This window comes from Heteronotia binoei, chromosome 5, assembly GCF_032191835.1.
Source record: "Heteronotia binoei isolate CCM8104 ecotype False Entrance Well chromosome 5, APGP_CSIRO_Hbin_v1, whole genome shotgun sequence".
In the NCBI taxonomy this organism is placed as follows: domain Eukaryota; kingdom Metazoa; phylum Chordata; class Lepidosauria; order Squamata; family Gekkonidae; genus Heteronotia; species Heteronotia binoei.
In genome coordinates, this window is record NC_083227.1 from 43,173,166 (window position 1) to 43,200,654 (window position 27,489).

The 27,489-nt window shown below is 46.2% G+C and overlaps 2 protein-coding genes across 2 annotated transcripts in view; both read left to right on the plus strand.

Annotated features, from left to right (window-relative positions):
* OGG1 (8-oxoguanine DNA glycosylase) overlaps positions 1-27,489 on the plus strand; it is a 235,649-nt gene that overhangs the window by 174,922 nt on the left and 33,238 nt on the right. The window lies entirely within an intron of this gene.
* JAGN1 (jagunal homolog 1) lies at positions 87-4,129 on the plus strand. Its single transcript, XM_060239337.1, has 2 exons — positions 87-266; positions 2,782-4,129. The coding sequence occupies exons 1-2, from the start codon at positions 178-180 to the stop codon at positions 3,242-3,244; spliced, it is 552 nt and encodes a 183-aa protein (XP_060095320.1). The 5' UTR covers positions 87-177; the 3' UTR covers positions 3,245-4,129.

The window sequence follows — 27,489 nt, forward strand, 5'->3', positions numbered from 1 at the left end:
GTCGCTGATCATAGCGGCGCCTGCCCAATCAACCCTTTCGTTGACCATAGAGTTGTCCTCTCCAAAGGTATAGAGAGAGTGCCAATAGAAAGCTTGACGGGCAACAGAGTGGGCTTTTACGCATGCGCGCTTGACTTTCTCCGTTCCTTGACGCTTGCTTTCCGCCCTTCGTGGAAGATGGCTTCCCGCGCGGGACCCCGCGCCACGGGGACGGATGGCAGCGATTTCCGACACCGGGAGCGTGTGGCCGAGCATTACCAGATGAGGTGGGGGCGGGAGAACGGGCAGGGTGTATTTGGCTGCTTCCGCCTTCCCCCAGGGTTGCCTGCCAACCTACAGGTGGGGGATGTCGTTCTCCCGGAATTGCAGCTGACCTCCGGATGACAGAGATCAGTTCCCCTGGAGAAAATGGCAGCCTTAGAGGGTAAACTAGTGAGGGTAAATCGCATGCCTACTGAGCCCGCTCCCCTCACCAAACGCCATCTTTTCAAACCTCCAAGGATTTCCCGCAACCCACCGTTGGTAGTCTTATTTGCAATTTCTTTCTGGGAGAGGAAGGAACAAGCTGCTCGTTTGTACATGTTTCAGTTATGTAAACCCGTGTGAATGATTTAGTTAATCTATGATACAAGAGAGAGTGAAGGGAGAGGGAAAATAATCCGTTTCAGTTCCTAATACGGTTGTCAGTTGTCTTCTTGGGGGTTTTTGGTCCTTGTAATAACGACATCCAGTAAACGGGATTTAGGCTTAAACAGAAAGGTTTCTTGCCCACTCCAGGTATTAAATTATATTACTAGAATAGGAAGACGTCCGTCGTGCTTCCTGATCACTGGCTTATCTTGTCATGTCAGTTATGCAGACTTGCCTGGGAAGCGACCTCTTGTATTTTATGGCCTTTTAACCCTACAGTTTCTCTTCTAACTATGTGTGTATCCATACTGGCTGAAGTTTCACTTCATAAAGATCAGGGCTCTAGCTAAAGTTGCCAGGTGGCCTGTAGAAAAATGCCCCATCCCTTGAATATGTCAAAATGGGGAGCTGAAGCTTTTCCTTGCATGAAGGTATATGACATCCCTATTAGCCCCCCCCCCCCCCATTAAAGGGACAGGACTTTTTTTTCTGCTGGCAGTAAGCAATCCTATCTTTAGCCTACAAAACATTATGCTATAATATATCAGTTTTTAAGGTGCCTCAGATCATCTTTTTTGGTTTTGCTCTAACAAACTAATATGGTTTTCCCACTGGAATTTTTATCTGCAGGCTCAAGTGAAAACAGCTACTGAAATTCTGCACAGGAGCTTTGCCAGAAAAAATCTGGCAGCTCAACCTGCTAAAAACAGGATTGCCACTTGACCTTTCCTGTGAAGGCTGGTATGCCTTACAACAGAGCAGACTATGTAGTTCTTTGCCACCTTTTAAAGTGCACCACCATTGATTACCAGAGCTCTGTACAACTTTTATGACTGATGCAAAAATATTCTTGCTTCCATCGGTTTCTCTTGTTTGTGCCAGCCTTGGCATCATTCTGGTGGTACTCTTGGACTCTCTCCACATTTGCCCCATCATTTGTACAATGGGATGCACCTGCTGAGTTGTCATAAGGATAATGAATAAGAATAGTAAAGCTTTTTCAGTGTTGTAGAAATGACTGCCCTAACCTGAGTGTCCCAGACTAACCCAACTCATCAGATCTCGAAAGCTAAGCAGGGTCGGACCTGGTTTGTACCATCCACCAAGGAAATCCCGGATTGCTTTGCAGAGGTAGACAATGGCAAACCACCTTTATTCATCTCTTGCCTTGAAAATCCCATGCTGGGTTGCCATGAGTCGGCTGCAACTTGGCACATTTCACCATCAGAACTGCTTGGTCATAAATATTACTGCGAGACAGGCTTGTCAGGTTGGGGATTTTATTATGGAAAGTGCACAGTTTCATTGTCTGTTGGGCCATAAGACAAGGCTAGGTGTACATATGCGTGCAGCACAATGAAGCTGTAGATTTCACTGTGAGCGACCCAAAATAAGGGCCTGTCTTGCACTGTACCATCTGTTTGCCAAAGGGGGTATGGTTAACAAGCTACTGTCTTACAAACCTTTATGCCTGGTCCCTCTTCTTCCCCTGGAATGTGAAAGTCTGCAGACCACAGCATGATGTCTAAAAGCTGGAAAGTTAACTTCTTGCTTCAGACTTGTGAACTCCTGGCCTTGTGCCTCTTCACCTGATCTTTCTTTGATCTGTAGTGCAATCCTAAGCAGAATTCCACCTCTAAACCCATTAATTTCAATGACCTTAGAAGGAGTATACCTTTGCTAAGAATGGCACTGTTGGTGTCCACAATCCAGGTACCGTGTTTTATATAATTAGAAAAGCTGGGGGGGGGGGGTTACTGTGTTTTTCTCAAAAGAGTCTCCGAGTAGCTTTTAAACGCCTTCCCTTCCTCTCCCCACAGCAGTGACCTTGTGAGGTAGGTGGGGCTGAGAGAACTGTGACTGGCAGCATGCGGAAAAGCAGGAGAATCAAATCTGGTTCTCCAAATTAGAGTCTGCTGTATAACATTTATATCCCCCTTTTCTGCCCTCACAAGGGCCACAAAGGCAACTAACAAATCAAAACATACATAATAAAAATCACATAATAAAAATACCTCCCCCACAAAAAACACAGATCATTAAAACCAGAGCCAAAATACAAAGATGTAAGAACAACAATTAAATGCTTGTGATCACCTTTAGCATTGGCCCTTGGCTGTCCAGCATCACCTCTCTTTCTCCTCCCTACAGTGTGTCCCTCAAATCTGAGATTAAGAAGTTGATCTACATGCAAGTGGCGCTGTGGCTGCTGGTGGCAGCGCAGATGTGTGTCGCTCACCTCAAGTTGCTGTCCCACGATCAGGTGGCCATGCCCTATCAGTGGGAATACCCATACTTGCTCAGTATCATCCCTTCGCTCTTTGGCCTCCTCTCCTTCCCCCGAAACAACATCAGCTACCTGGTGATCTCCATGATCAGCACAGGCCTTTTCTCGGTGGCACCTCTCATCTACGGCAGCATGGAGATGTTCCCCATGGCTCAGCAGCTCTACCGTCACGGCAAGGCCTACCGCTTCATCTTTGGCTTCTCCGCCGTCTCGGTCATGTACTTGCTGGTCGTGATTGCTGTGCAGGTCCACAGCTGGCAGCTTTATTACAGCAAGAAGCTCCTGGACTCCTGGTTCACCAGCACACAGGAGAAGAAGAAGAAATGAAGAAATGGCTCAGAGTTGCATGCATGTGGGGCATCGTCTCAGGGCTGGGAGCTGGAGGTGTTGCTCAGGCAAAGGCAGAATGGGTTTTTTGTCCTCCCCATCCAGTGGATAGGTGATGCCAAAGATCCTATGTATGCTGAGTGAGAGTTAGCCTGTACCTTGGCATCTTTCAGCTAGGGCTGGGAGACGCACAGTATGGACAACTTTCCTTGGGAGGGACTTAAGGGTTCTTCGGTCTTGAGAGGCAGCCGATGCTGTCCAGCAACAGGCCATCCTCATGCGGCTGAAAGTGCTGGGAGCTCACAATGAGTGGATTTGGATGCTGAACCGGTCAAAGGCATCTCCAAGCTTAAGAGACTGATGGTCTTTAGCTGTGCTGTAGCCTGTGAGATACTAGTGGGATGGGATAATAAATCATGCTGAGGCTGGGATACCTTGCGTATGCTCATCCTGGAGCTCTCAATAGGGAATGCTCTAGGCCCCAGCCCTGTAGAGAGGGACGTGCCCCTGTGCAGTGATCCCCACCCCACCCCAGGGATGAGCCACTTTGCTGTGGGGGAAGAAGACCTCTTGAGCTGCTGTTTTTAGCCAGGAAGAAAGTGGCTTCCAGCCAGATGTCATTATGCTGTGCTTTTTCCTCTTTGCTCACCCACAGAGGACCAGTTTGTGGGACCAGTGCCACGTCTCTGAACCTGGCCTGCTTTGCATCTTCATGCAGACCCTCACAGCTTTAGGATTCCATCCTTTTTCAGATGTTCCCTTTTCCTCAGACAGCATAGTTCCCTCCACCCTGAGACAATGGCTACCTTCTCCTTTTTCCCAGGCACTGAATTTTCAGCATCCCCTCCTATGTGCTTCTGTACCAAATAAAGAGCTGAACTGGAATGTCTTTCTTGTGGGTCTTTTCTGAGGAGTGGGATTGGCGGCGGCATCTAGCAACTCTGGGTGGAACTGGATTCCTTCTTGAATCTGCCATGCTTCGGGGAGGCAAAAGGTAGAGTGGGAGGGTTTTGGGGGGAGGGGGAATGTCACCCTATCTGCACACAGGCAAAAATCACTTAGACTTGTCATTTTAATCACAATTTCCTTTCCAGCTACAGCCCAAATCTACAATGAAATGCCCCGAGCCTAAGGAGGGACACCTGTGTGACATGGTGACTGCCTTAGTATTAACCCCCAGTAAAACCATCACCCTGCCATTCCTTCAGTTGTCACATATTTCCTTTCAGAAATTGGCAGAAGAGGCACAGTTAAAGATTTCAACAACTTTTGGTTTATTTGAACAGACCGGCAAGGAAGGGAATCAATATGTACATAGGGTTTGGGATTAGGAATATGTAGGCAGACAGTTGAAAACTAAACACAACTGCCTCTGAAGTTGCTGACTTCACATGAGATGGTTTTACACTTAAAGTTGTTTGGCTTTCGCTGATGCTTTAGCCGATAATATAATGCTTAGTCTTAAAGGTGGCGTGGCACAGATTTGCTTTTTAAACTTTATACTAGATAATCATACAGCCTTGAGATTGTACTCAGTGTTGTCCCTTTGGTTAAGACTCCTCTAGACCCCTTTTCTCTGGCAAGACCATTGTTATCTCCTCTTTAAGATAAATAACCTGGGACTTGGGCATTTGAGGGCCTTTCAATGCCACTGCACACCCTTTGCCAAATCCTGATCTTCCAGACTGACAGTCTTTTCCCCACTGAACAGTAAGGTTAATACTGGAGAAAAATTCACTCTCAACGTGGATTCTTTGTTTTACACACAGAGACTGTACTTTTGGGGACAGTCTTCCATCAGAGTCTCATATATTCCAAACCACTCCATGCTGGTTCTGACACAGACTCTGCTTTATTAGGCTTTTCTCACATGAAAGAGTGTCTCAAGCTACCACTCCCTATCAAAGGTTTCAGGTTTTCACGGCTGGTAACATCATTAGGGTTTGTAGAAACTTTCGGGCTCAAGTGCCATGTTCTACTGGAGAAAGTTTTCCTTCCAGACGTTTCGTTCTCAGCTGCGGAGAACATCCTCAGTGGCGTTGCAGCCGGAGCAGGCGCTCTGACCTTCTTGGCTGCTTTGCATTGCATCACTCAGGAAAACTGAGACCAATTCCCCACTAGTCTTACCCCACTCTCAAGACTTCTCTTCGCGGGGCTTCAGTTGGATTTCGCACAAACTGCCCCAAGGCTGCAATTTGCTCCACCTCTTTTGAGCAGCAGACAAGATCCTCTAAAAACCGGTTTCTGTTTGCCCCATAAAAGAGGCAAAGCGAGCTGCAGCCCTGGGGCAGCTTGTGCGGAATCCGACGGAAGAAGAGGAGAGTGAGAGCGAGGTAAGGCTAGTGGGAAATCGGTCTGAGATCTAAATATAATGAACTTGGAGGGAGGGGTTTATTAAGAGGGGATAAAGCTAAACATCTATGAAGAATGATTAGCAGGTCTCCAGCAGTCAAAATAATATCAATATTGTCAGTCTCCAATAAGGGGTGCTATGTCCCCCCCCCCCTTCTTGCCAGGCCTGGCGGTGCCCAGTACCAGTCTGGGGCCTGCATCTTTGTTGTGTTGCATCGGCAGCACAGGTCCCTGGCTGGGCAGCTGACACCACGGGGCCCAATGTGGCCCCCAGGCTCAGCACAGAGCATGGGGCTGTGCACCCACCACTGCCAGACCCAGCACTGAGACCTGGGCTGCATAGCTGCTGCCACTGAACCCAGCATGGCTCCCCAGCACCACACTGTTGACTGCCAGAGTTTAGTGTGTTTTTTCACTTGTGCAGAGAAAGCTGTTTTCAGTGGGGGGGATTTAACTGCTTTACTTGGGGGAGAATTTACCCCCGCCAATGCCATGGCAGAGCCTGGAGCAGTTCCCCGTGTCTGCCACCAGGCTGCAATGCTGCAGCTGAACCCAGAACAACTGCCAATGTGTACTGCCTCTGCAGCCAGCTGGAAAAGAAAATTGCCACTGTCTTGTGGCTTTCAAACATCTGACATTCATGTCTTGTGACTCTCAAACATCTGACGTTTATTCTAGGTGGCTCTTACATTAAGCAAGCTTGGCCACCCCTATTCTAGCCAGTTGGCCACTCTATACGTAAAAGGAATTGATAATAACAACAATGGCAGCAATGATGATGATAGATTGGATTTATACCCCACCCTTCACTTGGAGTCTCTCCATTACGGACACCATGTGAGGTAGGTGGGACTGAGAGAGCTCTATGTGAACTGCTCATGAGAGAACAGCTCTGAGAGAACTTGTGACTGATCCACGACCACATCAGCAGCTGCATGTGAAGGAGTAGGGAATCAAATTTAGCTTTCCCAGACTGGAGTCCGTGCTCTTAATCACTACACCAGGGGTGGCCAAACTTGCTTAATGTAAGAGCCACATAGACTAAATGTCAGATGTTTGAGAGTTGCAAGACATGAACATCAGATGAGGAAGGAAGGAAGGAAGGAAGGAAGGAAGGAAGGAAGGAAGGAAGGAAGGAAGGAAAATAGAGTTGGTTTGGCTTGGAGAAATGATTTAAAGAGACAAATGCCTTCTCCAGGCCGGCAGATGAGTTGTGAGGGCTTTGAGAGCCACAGAATGTGTGAAAGAGCCACATGCGGCTCCTGAGCTGCAGTTTGACACCCCCTGCACTACACCAAACTGTCTCTCTTTTTAGTATCATTCCCATTCATATACTTGAAAAGAAGGCTCCTTCTGTTCAATTGTATGCATGGGAACGATACTTAAAAGAATCTAAAATGCTTGGGGCTCTTTAGCTTGGAGAAACGTCGACTGAGAGTTGACATGATAGAGGTTTACAAGATTATACATGGGATAGAGAAGGTAGAGAAAAAAGTATTTTTTTCCCTTTCTCACAATATGAGAACTCGTGGGCACACAATGAAATTGCTGAGCAGTTGGGTTAGAACAGATAAAAGGAAGTACTTCTTCACCCAAAGGGTGATTAACACATGGAATTCACTGCCACAGGAGGTGGCGGCGGCTACAAGCATAGGCAGCTTCAAGAGGGGATTGGATAAACATACGGAGCAGAGGTCCATCAGTGGCTATTAGCCACAGCGTATTGATGGAACTCTCTGTCTGGGGCAGTGATGCTCTGTATTCTTGGTGCTTGTGGGGGGGGGGCGGGGGCGGACAATGGGAAGGCTTCTAGTATCCTGGCCCCACTGATGGACCTCCTGATAGCACCTGGGTTTTTGTTTTTGCCACTGTGTGACAGAGTGTTGGAGTGGATGGGCCATTGGCCTGATCCAACATGGCTTCTCTTATGTTCTTAAGCTACACATGAAACACATAAGGGTTGTATAATTCTTAAAGATTCCTTTTCCTTTGCACCATTTAATCTTTTTCTTCTACATTTGCCTTGGTGTGGCCCCTTTTCTTCAGGTATAAGTACTCTGCTTCTAGGAGATTTAGTTTCCTGGTTATTTTCTGCTTGCTTGGGGAAGATTTGGGCTATCCAGTCATTCAGCTATAAGAGGCTAAGACACTTGGGAAACTAGCCTTTGATTTTAGCTGACCAATTGTAGCAATATCAAATGACAAAATTTGTTTTCCCTGCTTGCACAATGGCATAGTAGAACTGGTGTAATGTTTTAATAGGCTGGCACAGAAGGAATGAAAAAAAAGATGTGAGAGAAAACACAGCAGGTATCTGGGTTCACAAACTGACACAAGGAATGGTTAAGTGCCATTGCTGAGCAAGGAAAACATATTTTCTGTTAGGTTTGTGTAGTTATGGGGGGGACTAGATGCATATAAGACTAGCGAAGTTATCTGATACACTTGAATGAATACTTTAAGGGAAAATATCTATCTCATGCATATATAAACTTGTTTGGCTGGGGTTTTTTTTCTTCCAGTACTAACATTTTATGCTTTTAAACATGAAACTTTCCCCACCCACACTTCTTTAAAGTTAAGATTCTCCCCACCCATGGTTTTTGGTTGTTTGCTTCTGTGTGCTTTCTCCTCTCTCAACTTGTAGTGGTTTTGACTCTTGGTGGCTGCAGGATGCCACAACAGTGCCTGCTTTCTTTGTTGCTTATCGCTTCCCCATCATTTCTGTTGCTTTTTCTCCCTTGTCCTTTGTTTCCAGCAGAGACATCATGCCAAGGCATTTGACTTTGTTATTTGGAACCCAGAGGCAAGAACCTGGGCATGATTTTTCCATATTTTCTTTTTTTTTATTTAGACCTAACCCACCCCAGATCTCAGGCTGAGATATAATGTTAGGACAGCAGTCTAGTTTTCTCTTTTGATTGACATCGCCATTATCATAGAACTAGGAACTGAACCGGTTCAGCCACTTCTCTAATCCCTAGCCCTGAGGTAACTCCTGAGATTATCACAGTTTTAACACCTGTATCCAATTTATATATATATAGATAGTCCAGTGTAGGTATAGGAGTATAAGGAACTGCCATGATATCTATTCATTCCTCATATGTCTCTGTGTGGAAAGTGCCTTCAAGTTGCAGCTGACTTATGGTGGCAACCTCAGCAAGGGGCTTTCAAGTCAAGGGAGAAGCAGTGGTCTGCAGAGTCTTCCTTGGTGGTCTTCCTTCCAAGTACTGACCCTGCTTAGCTTCCAAAAACTGATGAGACCAGGCTATACCATGCTGCCTTCCCTACCCTCATGTACTGAAGCAAAAAAATTGACCATTTACCATGCAAAATTGGTGGCCATGTGCATGCATGGATTGCGCATAGCATATGTTAGGAGCATCAAAATAACAGCAATTGAAAGGGCTTTTATTGGTGTTCATATACCGCACAGATTCAGAGGTACCTGTTTAATTAATTTTTTTAAATTAATGATGGTTACCTAATTCCACCCATGCATGACATCAGATAGCACCCATGCATAATGCACTTACGCCTTCTCCAATTTGTGGACAAGAAGTGTGTCAATAATGCAGTGGTATTGAAATAACCATGGGTATAATGGGGAATTGATCTGGAGGTTTTGGGGGCTCTGGGGGAGCTGTTTTTTGAGTTAGAGGCACCAGATTTTCAGTATAGTATCTAGTGCCTCTTCCCAAAGTACCCCCCAAGTTTCAAAACGATTAGACCAGGGGGTCCAATTCTATGAGCCCCAAAAGAAGGTGCATTCTAAGCACCCTGATATAAAATTGCTGAGCAGTTGGGTTAAAACAGATAAAAGGAAGTACTTCTTCACCCAAAGGGTAATTAACATGTGGAATTCACTGCCACAGGAGGTGGTGGCGGCTACAAGCATAGACAGCTTCAAGAGGGGGTTAGATAAAAATATGGAGCAGAGGTCCATCAGTGGCTATATATAATTTTTTTGGCCACTGTGTGACACAGAGTGTTGGACTGGGTGGGCCATTGGCCTGATCCAACATGGCTTCTCTTATGTTCTTATGTGCCCCTATCCTTCATTATTTCCTATGGAAGGAAGACATTTAAAAAGGTGTGCTGTCTCTTTAAATGTGATGGCCAGAACTCCCTTGGAGTTCAATTATGCTTGTAACACCCTCGTTCCTGGCTCTGCCCCCAATGTCTCCTGGCTCCACCCCCAGAGTCCCCAGATATTTCTTGAATTGGACTTGGCAACCCTAGTTGTGTGTGTGTGGTGGTGAGGTAAAGGAGATTGTGACCGCTCTGAGACTCTGCGATTCAGAGTATAGGGCGGGATATAAATGAAATATCATCATCTTCTCTAGGTATGATATGAGGGTCTGCAGAGGGAAAGGAATCAGCAAAAATTGCTCCACTAGTGGAAGTCCCCTGCTGTTGGCAAAAGAAAGAGAAAGAGCACACTGGGACAACCCACTGTATTTGAGTGGGTTGTAATTTTACATGGATTGGATTTGGACCAAAGTTTTTGAACCCAGTGGAAAACATGTAATACAGGAGTGGCAGCCTCCAAGTGGGACTGTCCGCAGAATTGCAGTTCATCTCCAGACTACGGAGATATATGGAGAATATGGATGCTTTGGAGGGTGGACTGTATGACGTACTCCTCTGAGTTCCCTGTCCTCCCCAAACTCCATCACTTGAACACATGAAGCTGCCTTATACTGAATCAGACCCTTGGTCCATCGGACTCAGTATCGTCTACTTAGACCGGCAGCAGCTCCCCAGGGTCTCAAGCTGAGGTTGTTCACATCACTTACTGCCTGATCCTTTTAACTGGAGATGCTGGGGATTGAACGTAGGACCTTCTGCATGCCAAGCAGATGCTCTGCACATGAGCCACAGCCCCAGATCTCCCAGAGTTTCCCAGCCTGGATGTAGCAATCCTAACTCCCCATCCCCTGCCAGATAATATGTAACACAGGGGAAACTGAAATTAGGAACAAATATATAAAATGCATTCTAAGCACCCTGATATAAAATTTATCTTTAGAAAGGGAAAATGCCAACCTCAGGGAACGTACTTGGAATTTTAAAAAAGGATAAAAATATATATTAACTCAAGCTTTCTGATAGCAAAGTCACCTTCTAGTTTTGTCAAGACTAAATCGTTTTAATAAGCAGAGTCAGAATGCTGTTGTGATTAGACTAGATCAGATAAGAATCCCCACTCTGCCATGGAAGCTCAAGCGGTGACATTGGGCCACTCACTCTCCTCCACTTAACCTATTTTACAGGATTGTTTTGTGAACATAAAATGGACGAGGGGAGAATGAGGTTATAATCTGCTTTGGGCTCCCAAAGGGGAGAAGAGTACGATATATTTAAACAAATTTGCTGGTCTGAATTTAGAGAAACAGACAATTAAACACCACCAGCCACAGTCCTGGTAAGGAAGGCCATCATTATGAAAGCATTCTTTCATCCCCAAGCTGACACACCCTTCAAGGGGAACACCAAATCAAGAGTATTCATCTGCAACTCAGCTCACCACAATTTTGTTGGGTTTTTTTAATTAAAGCACAGCTTGGATCGAGAAGATAAGGAAATCTGATTCAAGGCAAGAAGTCGTCATAGTTTTCAGAAACATCTCAGTGTATTTCTCAGTCAGAATGAAGCCACTCGATACAGAGAAATGCTACAATGATTATTATCAAATAGATTGCATATATTTCACTGTCTGGGCTTGTCTCGTGCCTGATGTACACCGAGTTTAGGCAATACAGAAACATACAGTTCAGATGGTTATAGTTTGGATTAATGACAAAGTAATCAAGGGAATCTTAATGCACACATGTCTCCAAATCTCTTAACACAGCCAGTAGCATAGAAATTGAAATGATAACCATTCATATGTTCTACTCACATCCACTGAAATGGATTTCCATGTGTGGGAGAGGGAGAGACTGCCATGAAGTACTGCACAAGTTAGTCCCCCAGCTTAGCCTACCTCATAAGACTGTTGTGTGAGAATCAATCAATGTATTACATTGTATTACATTTATTCTTCTGTTTTGTAGGGATAAGAATGCATTGGAGGCCTCCCAATGGATAGGGTTACCAACTGCCTGGAAAAAAATCCCGTCCCTTTAACAGAGGCTTACACATGAAACACTGTTTACTAGTAGTGCAGAGTGCTGTCAAGTCATCGCAGACTTACGGAGACCCTGTAGCCATTTAAAGGCAAGAGGCATCCAGAGGTGGTTTGCAATTCTTGCTCACCTAAACAACCCTGGAGTTCCTTGATGGTCTCCCATCCAAGTATTTGCCATCAACCCTGCTTAGTTTCCATTGAGCTTGCCCAGAGGTAGCCAAACTTGCTTAACATAAGAACCACATAGAATAAACATCAGTTGTCTGAGAACCGGAAGAGATGAACATCAGTTGCTTGAGGGAGGGAAGAAAGATGGGGAGAGAAAGAAAAATAGATGGGGAGAGAGGTGGAAAGAAAACAACTTTAACTTTAAATGCATTTTCAAAACTGCCAGCTGGTTTGGCTTGGAGAAGTGATTTAAAGAGACAAATGCCATCTCCAAGCCAGACATTGGGGTTGTGGGGGCTATGAGAGCCACACAATATGTGTGAAAGAATCACATGTGGCTCCCGAGCTGCAGTTGGGCCTCCCCTGAGCTAGCCTGAGTCTTCCAGGTCTGGATGCTGCATAATTACTATGACTATATTACTAAGGTAGGGCCAGGGCTTTTTTTTTGAGCAGGAACGCAGTTCTGGCTGGCTTGGTGTCAGGGGCTGGCTTGCTGCTGCACCAAAAGCCTAATATGCAAATGAGTTCCTGCTCGGCTTTTTCTACCAAAAATCCCTTTTGTGAAACAATGGTGATGCAGGGGGTGTGGCTTAATATGCAAATGAGTTCCTGCTGAGCTTTTTCTACCAAAAAGGTTCTACCGTAAGGCAAACAGTCACACTGTTTAGTGGGTGAAGGGATGTATGCCTTTGGTATACATACACTTCATAGAGACCCTCGGATTTTAAAAAATATATTTTAAAGCATATCAAACGTAAACATGAACGTTATCAATGTCATAAATGTTAATAGCGTATGCACATCTTCAATTAATATACAATGCATAAGAAATCTTAATTGAAATCACACTCATAATTCCTAAATTCTACACAAGGATTAAACAAGAAGTAATATTCTAATAATATTACTTCCTGTTTAATGTGAACAATTCATCAGTTATAGACACCACCAGAGAACCAAGTGTTATTCAGTTTCTGAGCAGATCTCTTTAGTGAGGTGAGGTAATTGATTCTCACTCCTTAAGTAACTGTTCACATTTTGTTGGGTAAACATATGATACCCAACACTATTGTAAACAGTCTGGCTGCTCCTATTATTTCAATATTCTTGAAATTTTTGCATGTTATTCTTTATGAAGAAGAAAAGTTCTGCTTCAAGAGTTACAGTTGTATAAAATATTTTCCTAGCTGTGGGCAACTGTCTGTTTCCAGGCATAGTTATTTGTTCATAAGAGTAATTCAGAATGGGCTTAACTGAGTGGAATGAACTTGTGTAAGTGGAACATTCCCACCTTTGGCTTTCCGCAGCAGCTCCTCTGTGCCCTGCCAATCCTCTGCTGAGGGCTAGGGACCATAGGTATGTGAATATATATGCTTAAAGAAAAATCCTGTAACATTCAAAAGTTTGCCTTTTGAATAAGTAGACACAGGGCCTTTTCTTTTTGTAGCAGAGTGTGAAATACATTAGCTAAAATTCAGCATTTCAATAGGCCTTTTTTAATAGCAGGAACGCATATTACTGTAACCAATCCTCCAAGAGCTTACAGGGCTCTTAGTACAGGGCCTACTGTAAGCTCCAGGAGGATTGGCTACATCAGGGTGTGTGTGACCTAATATGCAAAGGCGTTCCTGCTACAAAAAAAGCCCTATGAAATGCTGAATTTTAGCTAATGTATTTCACACTCTGGGAGATCATCCCTGTTTCTGTTCCCTGTAAAGCAGATGTTGGGGTGCCTATGAACTGTTTTTCATGAACACATGGCCTGTTCCGACTCTTTGGGTAGGGCTGTTGCCTTAGTTTCTGGTACTGCAACTCAAGGGCCTCTGAGCACATTCAGTGTTCTTTTCCATTAAAGGGAAAGGTTTCTAGAAAAGGGTTCTTTTTCATACTTCCTTTTCTCCTGCCAAAAAAAGGGTCATGTGCAAAAAAAACTGCCCAGAGGTTCTGTGCTGCTTGCACAGTGTCTCAGATGCAAAGAGGGTCAAAGACTGCTTTGGACTGGCTGACTTGCCTGCACAAAGTCTGATGGCCCACACCAAGAGGTGAACATGGCCTTACCCAATGCACCTGTGCTACTACCACTACCCAACACGATCCTGTGATTAAGGCATAGCGATCTATGACTGGAACCTCCATGTGTCTGCCTTCACAGCCTTTACAGAGCATATGTGCACTGTGCGCACACATTCCATGACATCTCAGTGTGCACGATGGACCAATTCCAGTTCTGTTTTCATGATGAACTGGCACCACTGGAAGTTGGCACGCACCGGCACTCCTTCTGAGCTGCTAGAGATCAAGATGGCTGTGGGTGTAGGCACGGGCAAAAGTCACAGGTCATGTCCACATCTCTGGAAGAAGCAAGTGCTTTGTAACTAGATTTCCAGGCAAGCTTGAACCTTGGCTTACTTCTTTTTAGAAATTAAGCACTGCTCTGTAGGAGAACAAAAGAACCCAATAATAACAAATTGACTAATAACTTTAATTCATGAGATTATGCCTACAACCAGGCCTCATTTTGGGCAGGAGCTCACAGGAGCAAAGCTCCGAAACCTCTACATTTTATTGTGCTCTTTCTTTCTCTCCCCCCCCCCCTCAAAACCCCCTACTTGCTACTGGGCTCCATTATTCAAACCCCCTGTGAGAATTTTAATGAACTTTAAGATCTGACAAACTTTCTAATATTTTTCTCCACAAAAAATGGGAAAATAATCAAAACATATAAAGCAGACAGATGGAAATCATCATGACATTATGGCCACACAGGAGAAAGTCATTTAAAAAGTATGATGGAAGTAAGGTTTTATTATGACAATTAGAATTCAAGAAACATTTTAAGGTAGATGCTGAGCTGATATAATTTAGTACCCCTTCCGGTGATGTCAGGGGTGTGTGGCATATGCAAATGAGTTGTGCTAATGAGCTCCAGCACCTTTTTTCCTACTAAATGACCCCTGCCTACAACAACAATTTGTATTGTTATTAGCACTCAATGGGTCCTGACTATTAGTTCTTGAAATACAGATGTGATTTTTGGTTGGAGCTCCAATGGACTGTATATAAGTTAACTCTGACTTTTCCAGTTTGTTTCTTCTCTCAGCAACTAATGCAACTTGTTGGGCCAAAATCCTGGGCATACCTGGGAGTAAACAGTGGTCCTTGGTTCTCAGCAAAAACTGATTTAGAACGTTTCCATCACTCCCTTTCTGAAAACAGCTCAGGGCAACATACGTAGATTTCCTTCATTTTAGCCTCATGAGGTTGCCAGGCAAGGTAGACCTGACAGCTGGCAAGGGGACTGACCAGTGGTAGAGGCTGTCGCCCATGATGGAACTGAATCACTGGCAATGCACTGATGTCATTCCCCATCCACCCAGAAGCAGGGTTGCCAGCTCTTGCTTGGAAAATACCTAGAATAGGGGTGTTAAACGTGTGGCCTGTGGGCCAGATCAGGCCCCAGAGGGCTCCGTTCAGGCCCATGATCAAGTCTGCTTCCTTCTCCCTCTCTCTTGCTTTTTTTCTGTGTCACAGCTTGCTTTTGCAGGATTTCTCAATTGAACAGGAGCTACAAAGTAGCAAAGCCTCTATTTTCTCCATTGACCCGGCTCCTCTCTTGGGGAGGAAGGGGTGGGAAGGGAGAGCTTGCTTTGATACTGACAACAATATTGCAGGAGCGCTAATACTTTTAAGCATGTTTTATTTTAGGGTTTTAAAAATAAAAATATTTCATTGTATTTGTCTGTGTCCTTTATAAAGCTTATATCTCCATTACCTGACATTACATTTTATGACACATATGGCCCGGCCCGACAAGGTCTTGTTTACATCAAATCTGGCCCTCATAACAAATGAGTTTGACACCCCTGACCTAGAGATTTGGTGGGTGGACCCTGTAGAGAGTGGGGTTTGGGGAACGGAGGGACCTCAGCAGGGTATAACACCAGAGAGTCCACAGCAGCCATTTTCTTCAGATCTTTGTCATCTGGATGTCAGCTGTAATTCTGGGGTATCACCAGCCCGTACCTGGAGATTGGCTACCACACCGAGAAGCAATGTTCCTTCTAAGCTGTGGAATCTTGTGAGCAAAAATTCTACTTTGTGAGCTACTGGTATTCAATTTGTGAGCTACTGCATAAATTTGTTTGCTCTGGGGCCATTTTTCCTGAGCTAAGGCAAAAATGTGTGAGCCACAGACTAAACAACTATGAGCTAGCTCTCACTGACTCAGCTTAGAAGGAACACTGCCCAGAAGCAGGAGTATGGCCTAATATGCAAATGAGTGCCTGATGAGCTTTTTCTACCCCAAAAGCCCTGTATGAAACATGGTAGTGCCAGGGGGTGTGGCTTAATATGCAAATGAATTCCTGCTGGGCTTTTTCAACCTCAAAAACCCTGCCCAGAAGTGATGTCAGCAACACATTGACATAACTTCTGAGTGCACAAGAAGTGGTGTCAGTGCACTGGGTAGGGTTGCCAAGTCCAATTAAAGAAAAATCTGGGGACTTTGGGAGCGGAGCCAGGAGACATTGGGGGTGGAGCCAGGAACAAGGATGTGACAAGCATAATTGAACTCCAAGGGAGTTCTGGCCATCACATATAAAGGGACAGCACGCCTTTTTAAATGCCTTTCTTCCATAGGGAATAATTAAGGATAGGGGCACCATCTTTGGGGGCTCATAGAATTGGACCCTCTGGTCCAATCGTTTTGAAACTTGGGGGGTATTTTGGGGAGAGGCACTAGCTGCTATACTAAACATCTGGTGCCTCTACCTCAAAAAATAGCCCCCCCCAGAGCCCCCAATACCCACGGATCAATTCCCTATTATTCCCTATGGGAATCGTTCTCCATAGGGAATAATAGAGTGCCTAGTAGACATTTCCCTCCCCGCCCCCCCGCTTTCTAAAGGGGGGGAGGGCCTCCATAACAGGGAATCCCCCCTCCCTCTCTCTCTCTCTCACACAAACAAACACTTACGGTACTTGGTCTTCTTCCAGCAGAATGTGCTTGCTGGGAAAACGAAAGCAAGGCTGCACAGGAAACTAAAGGGAGGGGCCATTCTCCATGGAAACTGTTACTTTCCCATGAAGCCCTTCCTGATTCCTGTTTCCTGTGCAGCCTTAAAGGGACACATTTTAAAACGGATCAGAAGCTGTACAACATGATGCTTAAAGGTATGTTCTCCCCCCCCCCGCCCCCAGATTTTTTGAGAGCGGGGGAGGATGATGCAATTTTGGGGGTCCCCCACCAGGGCGGGGGTGGGGGTGGGAAGCCTAGCACTGGGACACTGCTGATGTCCCCTGGGGGAACCCTTCCCCATTTCCACCCCCCCCCCTCACCAGCCAGCTGAGTGGCAGCAGGGAAGTGCTGCTGGAGGTAGCAGGCTTAGAGCACTGTAGGATGATGCATAGGATTAGGTTGCACAATTTCAAACATTTGAGTATTAGACTTGCATGAGCAAGGTAAGGTTGCCACCTGCAGAGGAGAACACTCACTGAAACAGGCAACTGGCAGAAGATAGGGAAAGCAGGGCAGTGTTGTCACTGCATTGTATAGGGAGACAGGGATCTACAGCTGAAGATCTCTTTCACATCTCCCGCACAATGATGTCACTGAGACCGAGAAGTGACATCATTGTGCCAGAGTGACACATTAGCATTCACCCAACACACTATGGTTTAATTGTAGAGATTTGAGTGAATGCTAGAATGCAGGGCCTTTCTTGAGCAGGAACGTACTGGGACATAGTTCCAGCTGGCTTGGTGTCAAGGGGTGTGGCCTAATATGCAAATGAGTTCCTGCTGGGCTTTTTCTGCAAAAAAGCTCTGCTGGAATGTAACCCGATATGAAGATGTCAGTCTCAAGTCCAGCTAGAAATAGCTCAGTAACACCAAGGACACCAATTCCACACTAATTTTCTACCTGTGCCCAGCTGAGCAGCAGATGACAACAGCAGTGGGGTCTCTGCTAGGAGACCTCAAGAAGAAGAAGAAGAAGATATTGGATTTATATCCCGCCCTCCACTCCGAAGAGTCTCAGAGCGGCTCACAATCTCCTTTACCTTCCTCCCCCACAACAAACACCCTGTGAGGTGGGTGGGGCTGGAAAGGGCTCTCACAGCAGCTGCCCTTTCAAGGACAACCTCTGCCAGAGCTATGGCTGACCCAAGGCCATTTCAGCAGGTGCAAGTGGAGGAGTGGGGAATCAAACCCGGTTCTCCCAGATAAGAGTCTGCACACTTAACCACTACATCAAACTGGCTCTCCAGAGAAAATCATGAAATATAGTCAGTGACTTGTGGGGGAGGGACGTGACAGAATTACTAAGTGAAAAGTGTCAAAATTCATTCAGTGCAAACCAGTGGTGTCAAAAACCATGCAGTGTAAATCAATAAACATGAATTAGTTCATGATATTGTCTGCTGGCTTCAATACACAATTCATACGATACACAATTCCTACAAAATTCCCAATGGCATCAAACAACATCCAGTTTTAAAACAAACCAATTATTGTCTCAAAGAACAATACCCAAAGTCGCTTGGAGAGTAATATAGAAGTCTAAAACTTTCAAGATGCGAGTGGAGGGCAAAAAGTGGATACTCTGAAGCAATCTGCAATTTCTATGGAGACTTGCTCCTTTCCAAGTGATCAATACTATCTACAAAACTGAGTCAAGAATTGGTTTGTTTGAAAATTGGACATTGTTTGATGCCACCTGGAATTTTGTATCAAATGAATTGTGTATTGAAGACAGTAGATAATATCATGAAATAATTCATGCTTATTGCTTTACACTGAATGGTTTTTGATACCACTGGTTTGAACCAAATGGATTTTGATACTTTTCACTTAGTAATTCTGTCACAAGTTTTTTTTTTTCTTTTCAAGTCAGTGCTAGGAGACCTGGCAACTATTTGGGATGCTGTAAGATTTCCCAAACAGTTTATGGTAAAAACCATAGCATTTGGGAATCCTAGAACATCCTGCAAAGTGGTGACATCACTTCTGTTTACATAGCCAGAAATGATGCTACATGATGCCATTCCAGCTCCGCCATTTTCCCCTACTGTTCACAAGAGTGAGCAGTGGGAGTGTGTGTTAATTGTCTCATTCACTTTTAAGCCCCATTAACTCTGACACGGAGCCAAATGAAGTATGAGAGAGTAATAGGCCATTTTTTTCCAGTGCCTTGGCTAACAGGAATGAGAGATCGCTCAAGTCTCCTGAGACATCACACTCCTTATAGAATTAGCTAGGGTACTCGCTTTCTTTAAAGTTTCTTTCTTTCTTTCAAGGTACCCTCTTTCAAGTTACAGATCTCAGCAGATGCCCAAACATGGTGCCTGAGACGGTGGCCCAGCTTCATTCATAACTATTTCTTTCTCCTAAATTGCTCAGCACTTTCACTTTTCCCACCAATCCTTCCCATTTCCTTTTCTGCCCAGAATTGTCTGCTATTCTTATGATGCTGGTGACAGCAATTTGAGGATATCTGGATGCTATTCACACACATACCTATTTGCAGGAATAGCATACACACAACTTGACCATGCAGCTGAGAAGGGGAAACAGGGAATTGGTGCCAGCCAGGTCTGCCCTTTTTTCTCTATGAATTAAAGATCCAGGTTCTGTATATTTCAGGGCTCTCGAGTGATACCTGGACCATAGAGAATTTGACACCCCAGTTCCAGTGGAGTGGGCTATAAAAACTCTGGTTTTATAGGTAGTAAATAATGATTGCACCACAGCAACATCTGGAATGTTATTGTTGACAATGTGCCAGCTGTTGAAGGTCCAGGAGCAAGCCAAGGCAGGTTTGTTTGAGTTGGCAATCCAAACTGGAAATTCTCCAAGAAAACAGATGTTCGGCTATTCAAGAGGGAATAATTTATTTGTTATGTATATGTTTATTACCCCATTTTTCTTCCCAATGAAAACCCAAAGCAGCTTACAAGAACCTATCCTCCTCCATTTTATCCTCACAGCTACTCTGTGAGGAAGACTGGGCTGAGAGAGTGACTGACCCATCCACAGAAAGCTACTTAGCTATGGCACAGTGCCTAAGCTATAGATCAGGAAGTCTCTAGTTTAAACATTGCCCTGCACTCCTTGCCCATTTTCTCAGTTTCAACCCTTGCCAAGATGGGGGTGGGAAGATAGCAATATTGGCCTACTTGGCAGGGGTTTTCTAAGGATTTGGGAAGTAATGTATCTGATGAGTTTTGAACTCTTTATTGTCTGGGATCAGAGGAAAGAGGATTCCAGGCCACAAGATGTTCTTCAAGGTGGTTTAGAATCCAAACATTTTTTCAGAAAATAAGTGCTCAAGTACAGTAGAAGACAGAAACAGGATACTGGAGGATATTGACAGGCTGGAAAACTGGGATGAAACAAAAAAAATTAATTTTAACAGGGATAAATGTAAAGTTCTGCATTTAGGTAGGAAAAATCCAATGCATCATTATAGGATGGGGGAGACTTGTCTTAGCAGTAGTATGTGCTCCCCCTCAAGCACCAAGAATTCAGAGCATCACTGCCTCAGAAAGAGAGTTCCATCAATACACTGTGGCTAATAGCCACTGATGGACCTCTGCTCCATATGTTTATCTGATCCCCTCTTGAAGCTGTCTATGCCACCTCTTGTGGCAGTGAATTCCAGACTAGATGGTCATCTGACAGCATGTTGATCCTGTGAACTTAGGGTGAGGTATTTGTGAAGTTCCTGTATTGTGCAGGGGGTTGGACTAGATGATCCTGGGGTCCCTTCCAACTCTGATTCTATAAGTCATGTTTGGGCGCCTTGAATTTTTACACGGAACTGGCTCAAGCTGGGCAAAAATGGAGGGTTTTTTTTTGTTTTGTAGGATTTCTCCATCAGGCTGTGTTCTTCTTCACATGACCTATGTGTTTCTATGAGCTCTGCATGTAACATTTGTGTACGAGGTGGTATCACAGACGAGTGTGGGTGTGAGACAGCACACGAGACAAGAAAGTCTTAGTAGCAGCTCCCCTCCCTCTTTTTCTGTGCCTCTGAGAGTTGGCTTGGGTGGCCAACCTTAAGGTGGAAACTTGAGTTCTCCCAGACTGGTCATTGAGCTCCAGACTAGCCCCAGGAGCAAATGGCAGCTTCAGTAGGTGGTGTCCGGAACCACTGGGAGTGCCAATGCAGTTGAGTAGAAACATCAATCTGAGCAACATAGCTGAAAGTCCTGGTTGTTGAATGGGTTCAAGGGTCATGTTCCAATGTCAGGCAGTCCAGGAATCTCAGGGGGGGACTCAGTCCAGTGCAGTGGTTGTGGTGTTAGCAGTAACATGACACAGTGCTTTCACATCTGACTCTTCCACCACTTCCCCTTTTATGCTAGGCTCACAGCTGAGCCTCATTGACCTTATGAGTGCGCTGTCAGCCTGGCTCCTTAGTCTCAGGTGATTCTCCTGGGTTGTCAGACTCAGGAGCCATCGGTGGCTAGGCATAGACTCTGCCTCCTTTTGAGGAGTTCCAACTGCACCCTCTGGCGCTGGCACTCAAGCAGCTCTGGGAATAGGGGAGGTGATCTCACCCATGCCATCTCATCTGAATCCCAGGTTGTCAAGGCACTGCTGCCTTCTGGGGGTGACCCCTTGCTCACATGCTCATGGCTTCTGAGGGTGCACTGTCAGCATCCAACTGTGCATTGGGGCCTGCCTCTGCTGTTTCTGTGTCACTGACAGCACTATAAGTCTTGTTAGGACTGGCTGGCTCAGGCTGAGCCATGACATGTGGCCTCTATGGTATACCATAGAGTCTACAGAAACAGAAGTCCTAGCCTGCAGAGAATGATGCTTTAGGACTTCTATTTCCCACATAGATGAAATATCCCTGCTGAGCCCCCCTTCCCTACCCAAATGCTGTCCATTTCAGGTATCTCTCACAAATCTCCAGGAATCCACCTCCCTCCCCCCACTACAGTTGGAACCCTACACCTGGACCTGGCATGTATGCAAATAGTGACCATAACACACAGGTTGTCTCTGAGTGTCCTCATTACCTTCAGGATCTCTCTGTCTGACAGGAAACCTCAGCTAAATCAGGTCACCCAGGGCCCGTCCCAGTTTCCTCAGGTCTGTACAAACTTTTTTTGTGGGTGGAGGTGGGGAAATGACTGTGTGCAGATAGAGACTGAGGTGAGGAGGAGAATTCACATGATTCGCAGCCAGGAGATGTAGATAGGTTTAAGCTAGCTGGAGGCTATATAGGTTACCTGGTCTCTAGGAAAAGCCAACTAAACAAAGAGCCAGCCAAAAGAGAGAGAGAGAGAGAGAAGAAGAAGAAGCTCTGATTAGAAGTTTAGCTCTACACACACCCACACCCACCTTCTTTCTGCTACAAGGGTAGAACTCTGCTCCTATCTCTTGCAGGAGTGCTTGCTCACAAAAAATAGCTTCTTTCAGCTATCCTGTTTCTAATCTCTATGTTGCAACTATCTGTGTTGCTAATAATTTATACAGTTGGTCAGGTTTGAAGTGCTGCGGGAGAGTTACAGCTGCATTTTCCTACACGGACTGCATTCCCAGGGTATGTGATCCCCAGCTTCTGAGTCTTGATATCTGAGTCCTGAATCTTGCACTGACAGTAGGGAGAGAGCATTAGAAAGCCAGTGCTGTCACTGAAACAGCATAGCTGGGCTTACCAACATCCAGGCGGGGCCTGGAGATCAGCTATTACAACTCCAGAGTTCAGTTTCCCTGGAGAAAATGGTTGCTTTGGAGGGTGGACTTTATGGCATTGTACCCTGCTAAGCTCCCTTCCCTTCCCAAACCCCACCCTCCCAGGCCTTCAAAATCTCCAGATATTTTTCAGTCTAGAGCTGGGAACCCTTAGTGTGGCTGTAAGATGGCTTGAAGCTGTCCTGTGGTATTAAGTAGTAGGGTTCCCAAGTCCAACCCCAAAAATATTTGGGGACTTTGGGGGTGGAGCCAGGAGACTTTGGGGGTGGAGCCAGGAGACACTGGGGTGGGGCTAGGGGGAGGGGGGGAAACGGCGAGCCGCCCCGTCTCGGAGCGTGCGACGCCGCTGCGCAGCTGACGCCTCTTCTCTGCTCGCCGTGGCTGCTCCTCCGAGCCTGAGCCCATCTCAGAGGAGCAGCCACGGCGAGCAGAGAAGAGGCCGCCGCGCCGCTGCCGCCTCGCCCACTCGGCCTCTGGGGTGGAAGCGGAGGGGGGGGGTGGAGGCGAGCCGGGGGCGTGGCGAGCCGCGAGTCCGGGTCCTAGAAGGACCCGGATTCGCGGTTCGCCATGCTCCTGGCCTGCCTCGCCCTCCCCTGCGCTGCTGCCGCCTCTTGGCTGCTCCTCTGAGATGGGCTCAGCCTGGGCTCATCTCGGAGGAGCAGCTGCGGTGGGAGGGGAGGGGGCAGCAGCGGTGCGCCGCGGCAGCCTCGCCAGCTCCGGGATGTGGCGGCTGGCCATGCTCCCCAGCACCGTGTCCACCCCCTCCCCCGCTTCCGTTTTTGGGGGGAGCGGGGGAAGAGGGTGGAAATCCTGGGGCCCCCCTCCAGGGTGGGAGGGTTGGGAAGCCTATTAAGTAGCCAAGTGCAGATGAGTTGCCGAGTACCACAAGAGTCTCTCTGGTTAAGTTAAAAGCACACATTTTAGAAAAAATAGTTTTCATTATGGCATACCAGCATCTCTGTTCCTGCTGTGTTTGTGAACAAAGGTAATAAAGACTCCTGAGGTGCTGTTACAAGCAACATGAGGCCTAGTGTTCCTTCAGATTTACAAGTGATCTCCACACAACAGAGAACAGTTCCCTTAGATTTGAACGGTGGACTCTGTGGTATCACATTCTGCTGAAATCTCTTTCTTCCCAGAACTCCACCCTCCCCAGGCATAGTCCTCAAATCTCCAGGAATTTCCTAAAATGGATTTGGCAGCCCTAGTGTGAGGGAGGAACACAAAAGATGGAAAAGGGGATGAGGTGGTAACCATTGAAGGTAAGGGAGAGTGTGATGTAGTTGTTAGAATGTTAGACTAGGGTCTGGAAGATCCAGGGTCAAATCTGCACTGGGTGACTTTGGGCCAGTCACTCTTCCACAGCCTAACCTGCCTCACAGGATTGTGTGATTATAAAACTGAGGAAGTAAGAATGATGTTATATGCTGCTTTGGGTTCTCTTTGGGGAGAAAAGCAGGATATCAGTATCAAAATAAATAAATTTAGCTTCTCTTTTCCCAAAACTGCAGCCTCAATCCACCACCACCCGAGCTGCTTTTGGATCACAAAAGTCCAACAATCTGTTTGGCAAGAGATGATTTGAAAGAGTACTGTGAGGGACAACTCCCAGTCAGATTTAGCACAAGGACAGGATTTGCTTCCTTCAGCATTTAACGAGCAGGAAGAAGTTCATCTACCTCTGAATCTGAGCAGGACAGTATACTAGCAAGAGTATTTTGACCTTTCCCTCTCCATGCTGAGCAGACATCTTCTGATCTTCATTTCACCTCATATTCCAGGACATTTTTAGCTGTCAGTGGCACTAGACTTTTGGGAGCCATGCGAGTCCTTCAAGAGTAGTGCGATTAATTAGGATCACAGAAAATACTTTCCCTCTGTTCTAATTAATGAAGAGAAGAAGAAGAAGAGATTGGATTTATAGCCTGTCCTTCGCTTGGAGTCTCAGAGCAGTTTACAATCTCCTTCCTCTTCCCCTCCCCACAACAGACTCCCTGTAAGGTAGGTGGGGCTGACAGAGCTCTCCAGAACTGCTCTTGAGAGGAACAGCTCTGTGAGAGTTATGACTGACACAAGATCACACCAGCAGGTGCAGGTGGAGGAGTGGGGAATCAAACCCTGTTCTCTCAGATTAGAGTCTGTGCACTTAATCACTACACCAAACTGCACACAAATTGCTACAACAAAATGCCCCCCCCTCCAAGGCTAGGACTCTTTTTTCTTCAGAATGATTTTAGCTCTTGCTATGCAATCCTAAACAGGGTTTCCATTGAGATTAGTGAACTTTGACGTGTGCAGCTTTGCATAGGATTGCACAGTTAGAAGCTTACAGCATGGCAGACCAGTAAAGGGTAGGCTAAGAGAATATACAGCTCATACTGCTCACCCCCTGACCAGTTTTCCCTCTAAACTGAGTTAGTGTGAGCTAGCTTACAATATTTAGCTTCCAGCTCACACGTTTCTGTCTCAGCTCAGGAAAAATGGCCCTAGAACAAATACATTTATGCAGTAGCTCACAACTTTAATTCCAGTAACTCACAAAGTAGAATTTTTGCTCACAAGACTCCACAGTTTAGCGGGTACATTGCCCCTGACCCTAATCTTCCCCTCCAAGATATTATACATTGTTAGGGCTTAAACAGGCCAATCTCCCTTTGTTAACTGGTACTCTGCTGCCCTCAACATTTCACCGCTGTTGGAGGTCAGTGAGCATGTTCAGCATTCACCAAACCATTTTGTGTAGGTTTCTGCTTTGTAGGACAAAGCTTGAGTCCTTGTCCGTGTGCGTTGGGAAGGATTACAAACAAATATTTTTCTGCAAATCTGGAAATCCCATGAGTATTCTGACCCCACCCCTAACAGTGAGTGGCCCCTGTTTTGCTTTCCTTTGGACAGATGTGAGACCATCAGCTAAGGTTGCCAGGTCCACCTCCCCTCCACCCCAACCAATAGTGTGGGGAGGGTAGGATTGCCAGATCAGGGAAACTCCTAGAGATTTGGGAGGGGAGCCTGGGGAAGACAGGGACTTCAGTGGGCTACAATGCCATAAAGTCTACCCTCCCAAGCAGCCATTTCCTCCAGGGGAGCTGATCTCTGTAGTCTGGAGATGAGCTGTAATTCCAGGGGATCACAGGATCCCACCTGGAGGCTGGCATCCCCACGGCATAATTCTTACTATAAAGAGGGAAAGGAAAGGTCCCCTGTGCAAGCACCAGTCGTTTCTGACTCTGGGGTGACATTGCTTTCACAACGTTTTCACGGCAGACTTTTTACGGGGTGGTTTGCCATTGCCTTCCCCAGTCATCTGCACTTTCCCCCCAGCAAGCTGGGCACTCATTTTACCAACCTCAGAAGGATGGAAGGCTGAGTCAACCTTGAGCCGGCTATCTGAAAACCCAGCTTCCACAGGGGATCGAACTCAGATCGTGAGCAGAGCTTAGGACTGCAGTACTGCAGCTTTAACACTCTGCGTCACGGGGCTCTTATTATAAAGAGACATTATGATAAAACGGGGGGTCTGCAAAGGACTGCAGGGGGAGAAGCCACTAGGAGATGCCCTCTTCTCCTCTGGTGCAAGGCAGATGTGTGAGACAGAAGATTTCTGTGAGACAGACGATCTCTCAGGGCTGGATCAGTTCTTTCCTGCTAACCCATCTCTGAACCTCCGTGGTCTCACACGTGGTAGCACAATCCCCAGCAGCGCTGAGATGTGAAACACAGAGAGGTTTGAAGCAGGAAGCTGCTCTTCTCAACTCAAATCTGAGAAGCTGAGTGTGGGGAAAAATGTATTTTGTACCTCTTCCTCCCACTGCTACATGAAAGAGTTGGGTATGTGGTTGGAAATTGGGGCCAGAGGAAATGCATCCCACACCCCCTCAGGTTCCTATATGCTGTCAGAAGGCCGAGCAGGCCAATTACCTCCTCCCATTTTACTTATTACGGTTGCCAACTCCAGATTAGGAAATTCCTGGAGATTTGGGGGTTGAGCCTGGGGAGGGTAGGGGTTGGGGAGGAGAGGAGAGGAGAGGGACCTCAGTGAGGTGTAATGTCTTAGAGTCCACCAAAGTAGCCGTTTGCTCCAGAGGAACTAAGTTCTGCCATCTGGACATCACTTGTGATTCCAGGAAATCTCCAGGTCCCACCTGGAAGTTGACAATGCTACACCTTCTCCTTTAATTAGTTCCTTGGGGACAATGAGCATTCTCTGTCTTCTTTGAGCTGTCTTGGTGGTGGGGGATGGAGGTGCTCTACATTTTAAAAGCACTTGTTTTCCTGTGCACTAGTGGATAGAATAATAGAATCACAAAGTTTCGAAGGGGCCATACAGGCCATCTAGCCCATCCCCCTGCTCAGTGCAGGATCAGCCTAGAGCAGGGGTGTCAAACATGCAGTTCAGAGGCCGAATCAGGCCCCCAGAGGGCTCCTATCAGGCCCCCGAGCAACTGGCTGTCATCTGCTTCCTTCTCCCTATATCTTGCTTCCTTCTGCATAACAGCTAGCTTTGCAAGGCTTGCTCAACTGCACAGGAACTAAAGAGCCAAACCTCTGTTTTCTCCATTGGCTGAGGCTCCTCCTTTGGGGAGGAAGGCGGGGAGGAATAGCTTGCTTTGCCAGGCTCTGTCAATTGCACAGCAGAGCTACTGAGACAAGCCTCTCTTCCTTTTATTGGCTGAGGCTCCTCCCCCTCCTGGTTCCCTGGGGAAGGAAGGAAAGAGCCAGAGCTTCCTTTCCCCAGCTCCCTGGATCCCATGGGAGAGCTACAAAGAAAGCATAGAATCATAGAGTTGGAAGGGACCTCTAGGGTCATCTAGTCCAACCCCCTGCACAATGCAGGAAACTCACAAACACCTCCCCCTAAATTCACAGGATCTTCATCGCTGTC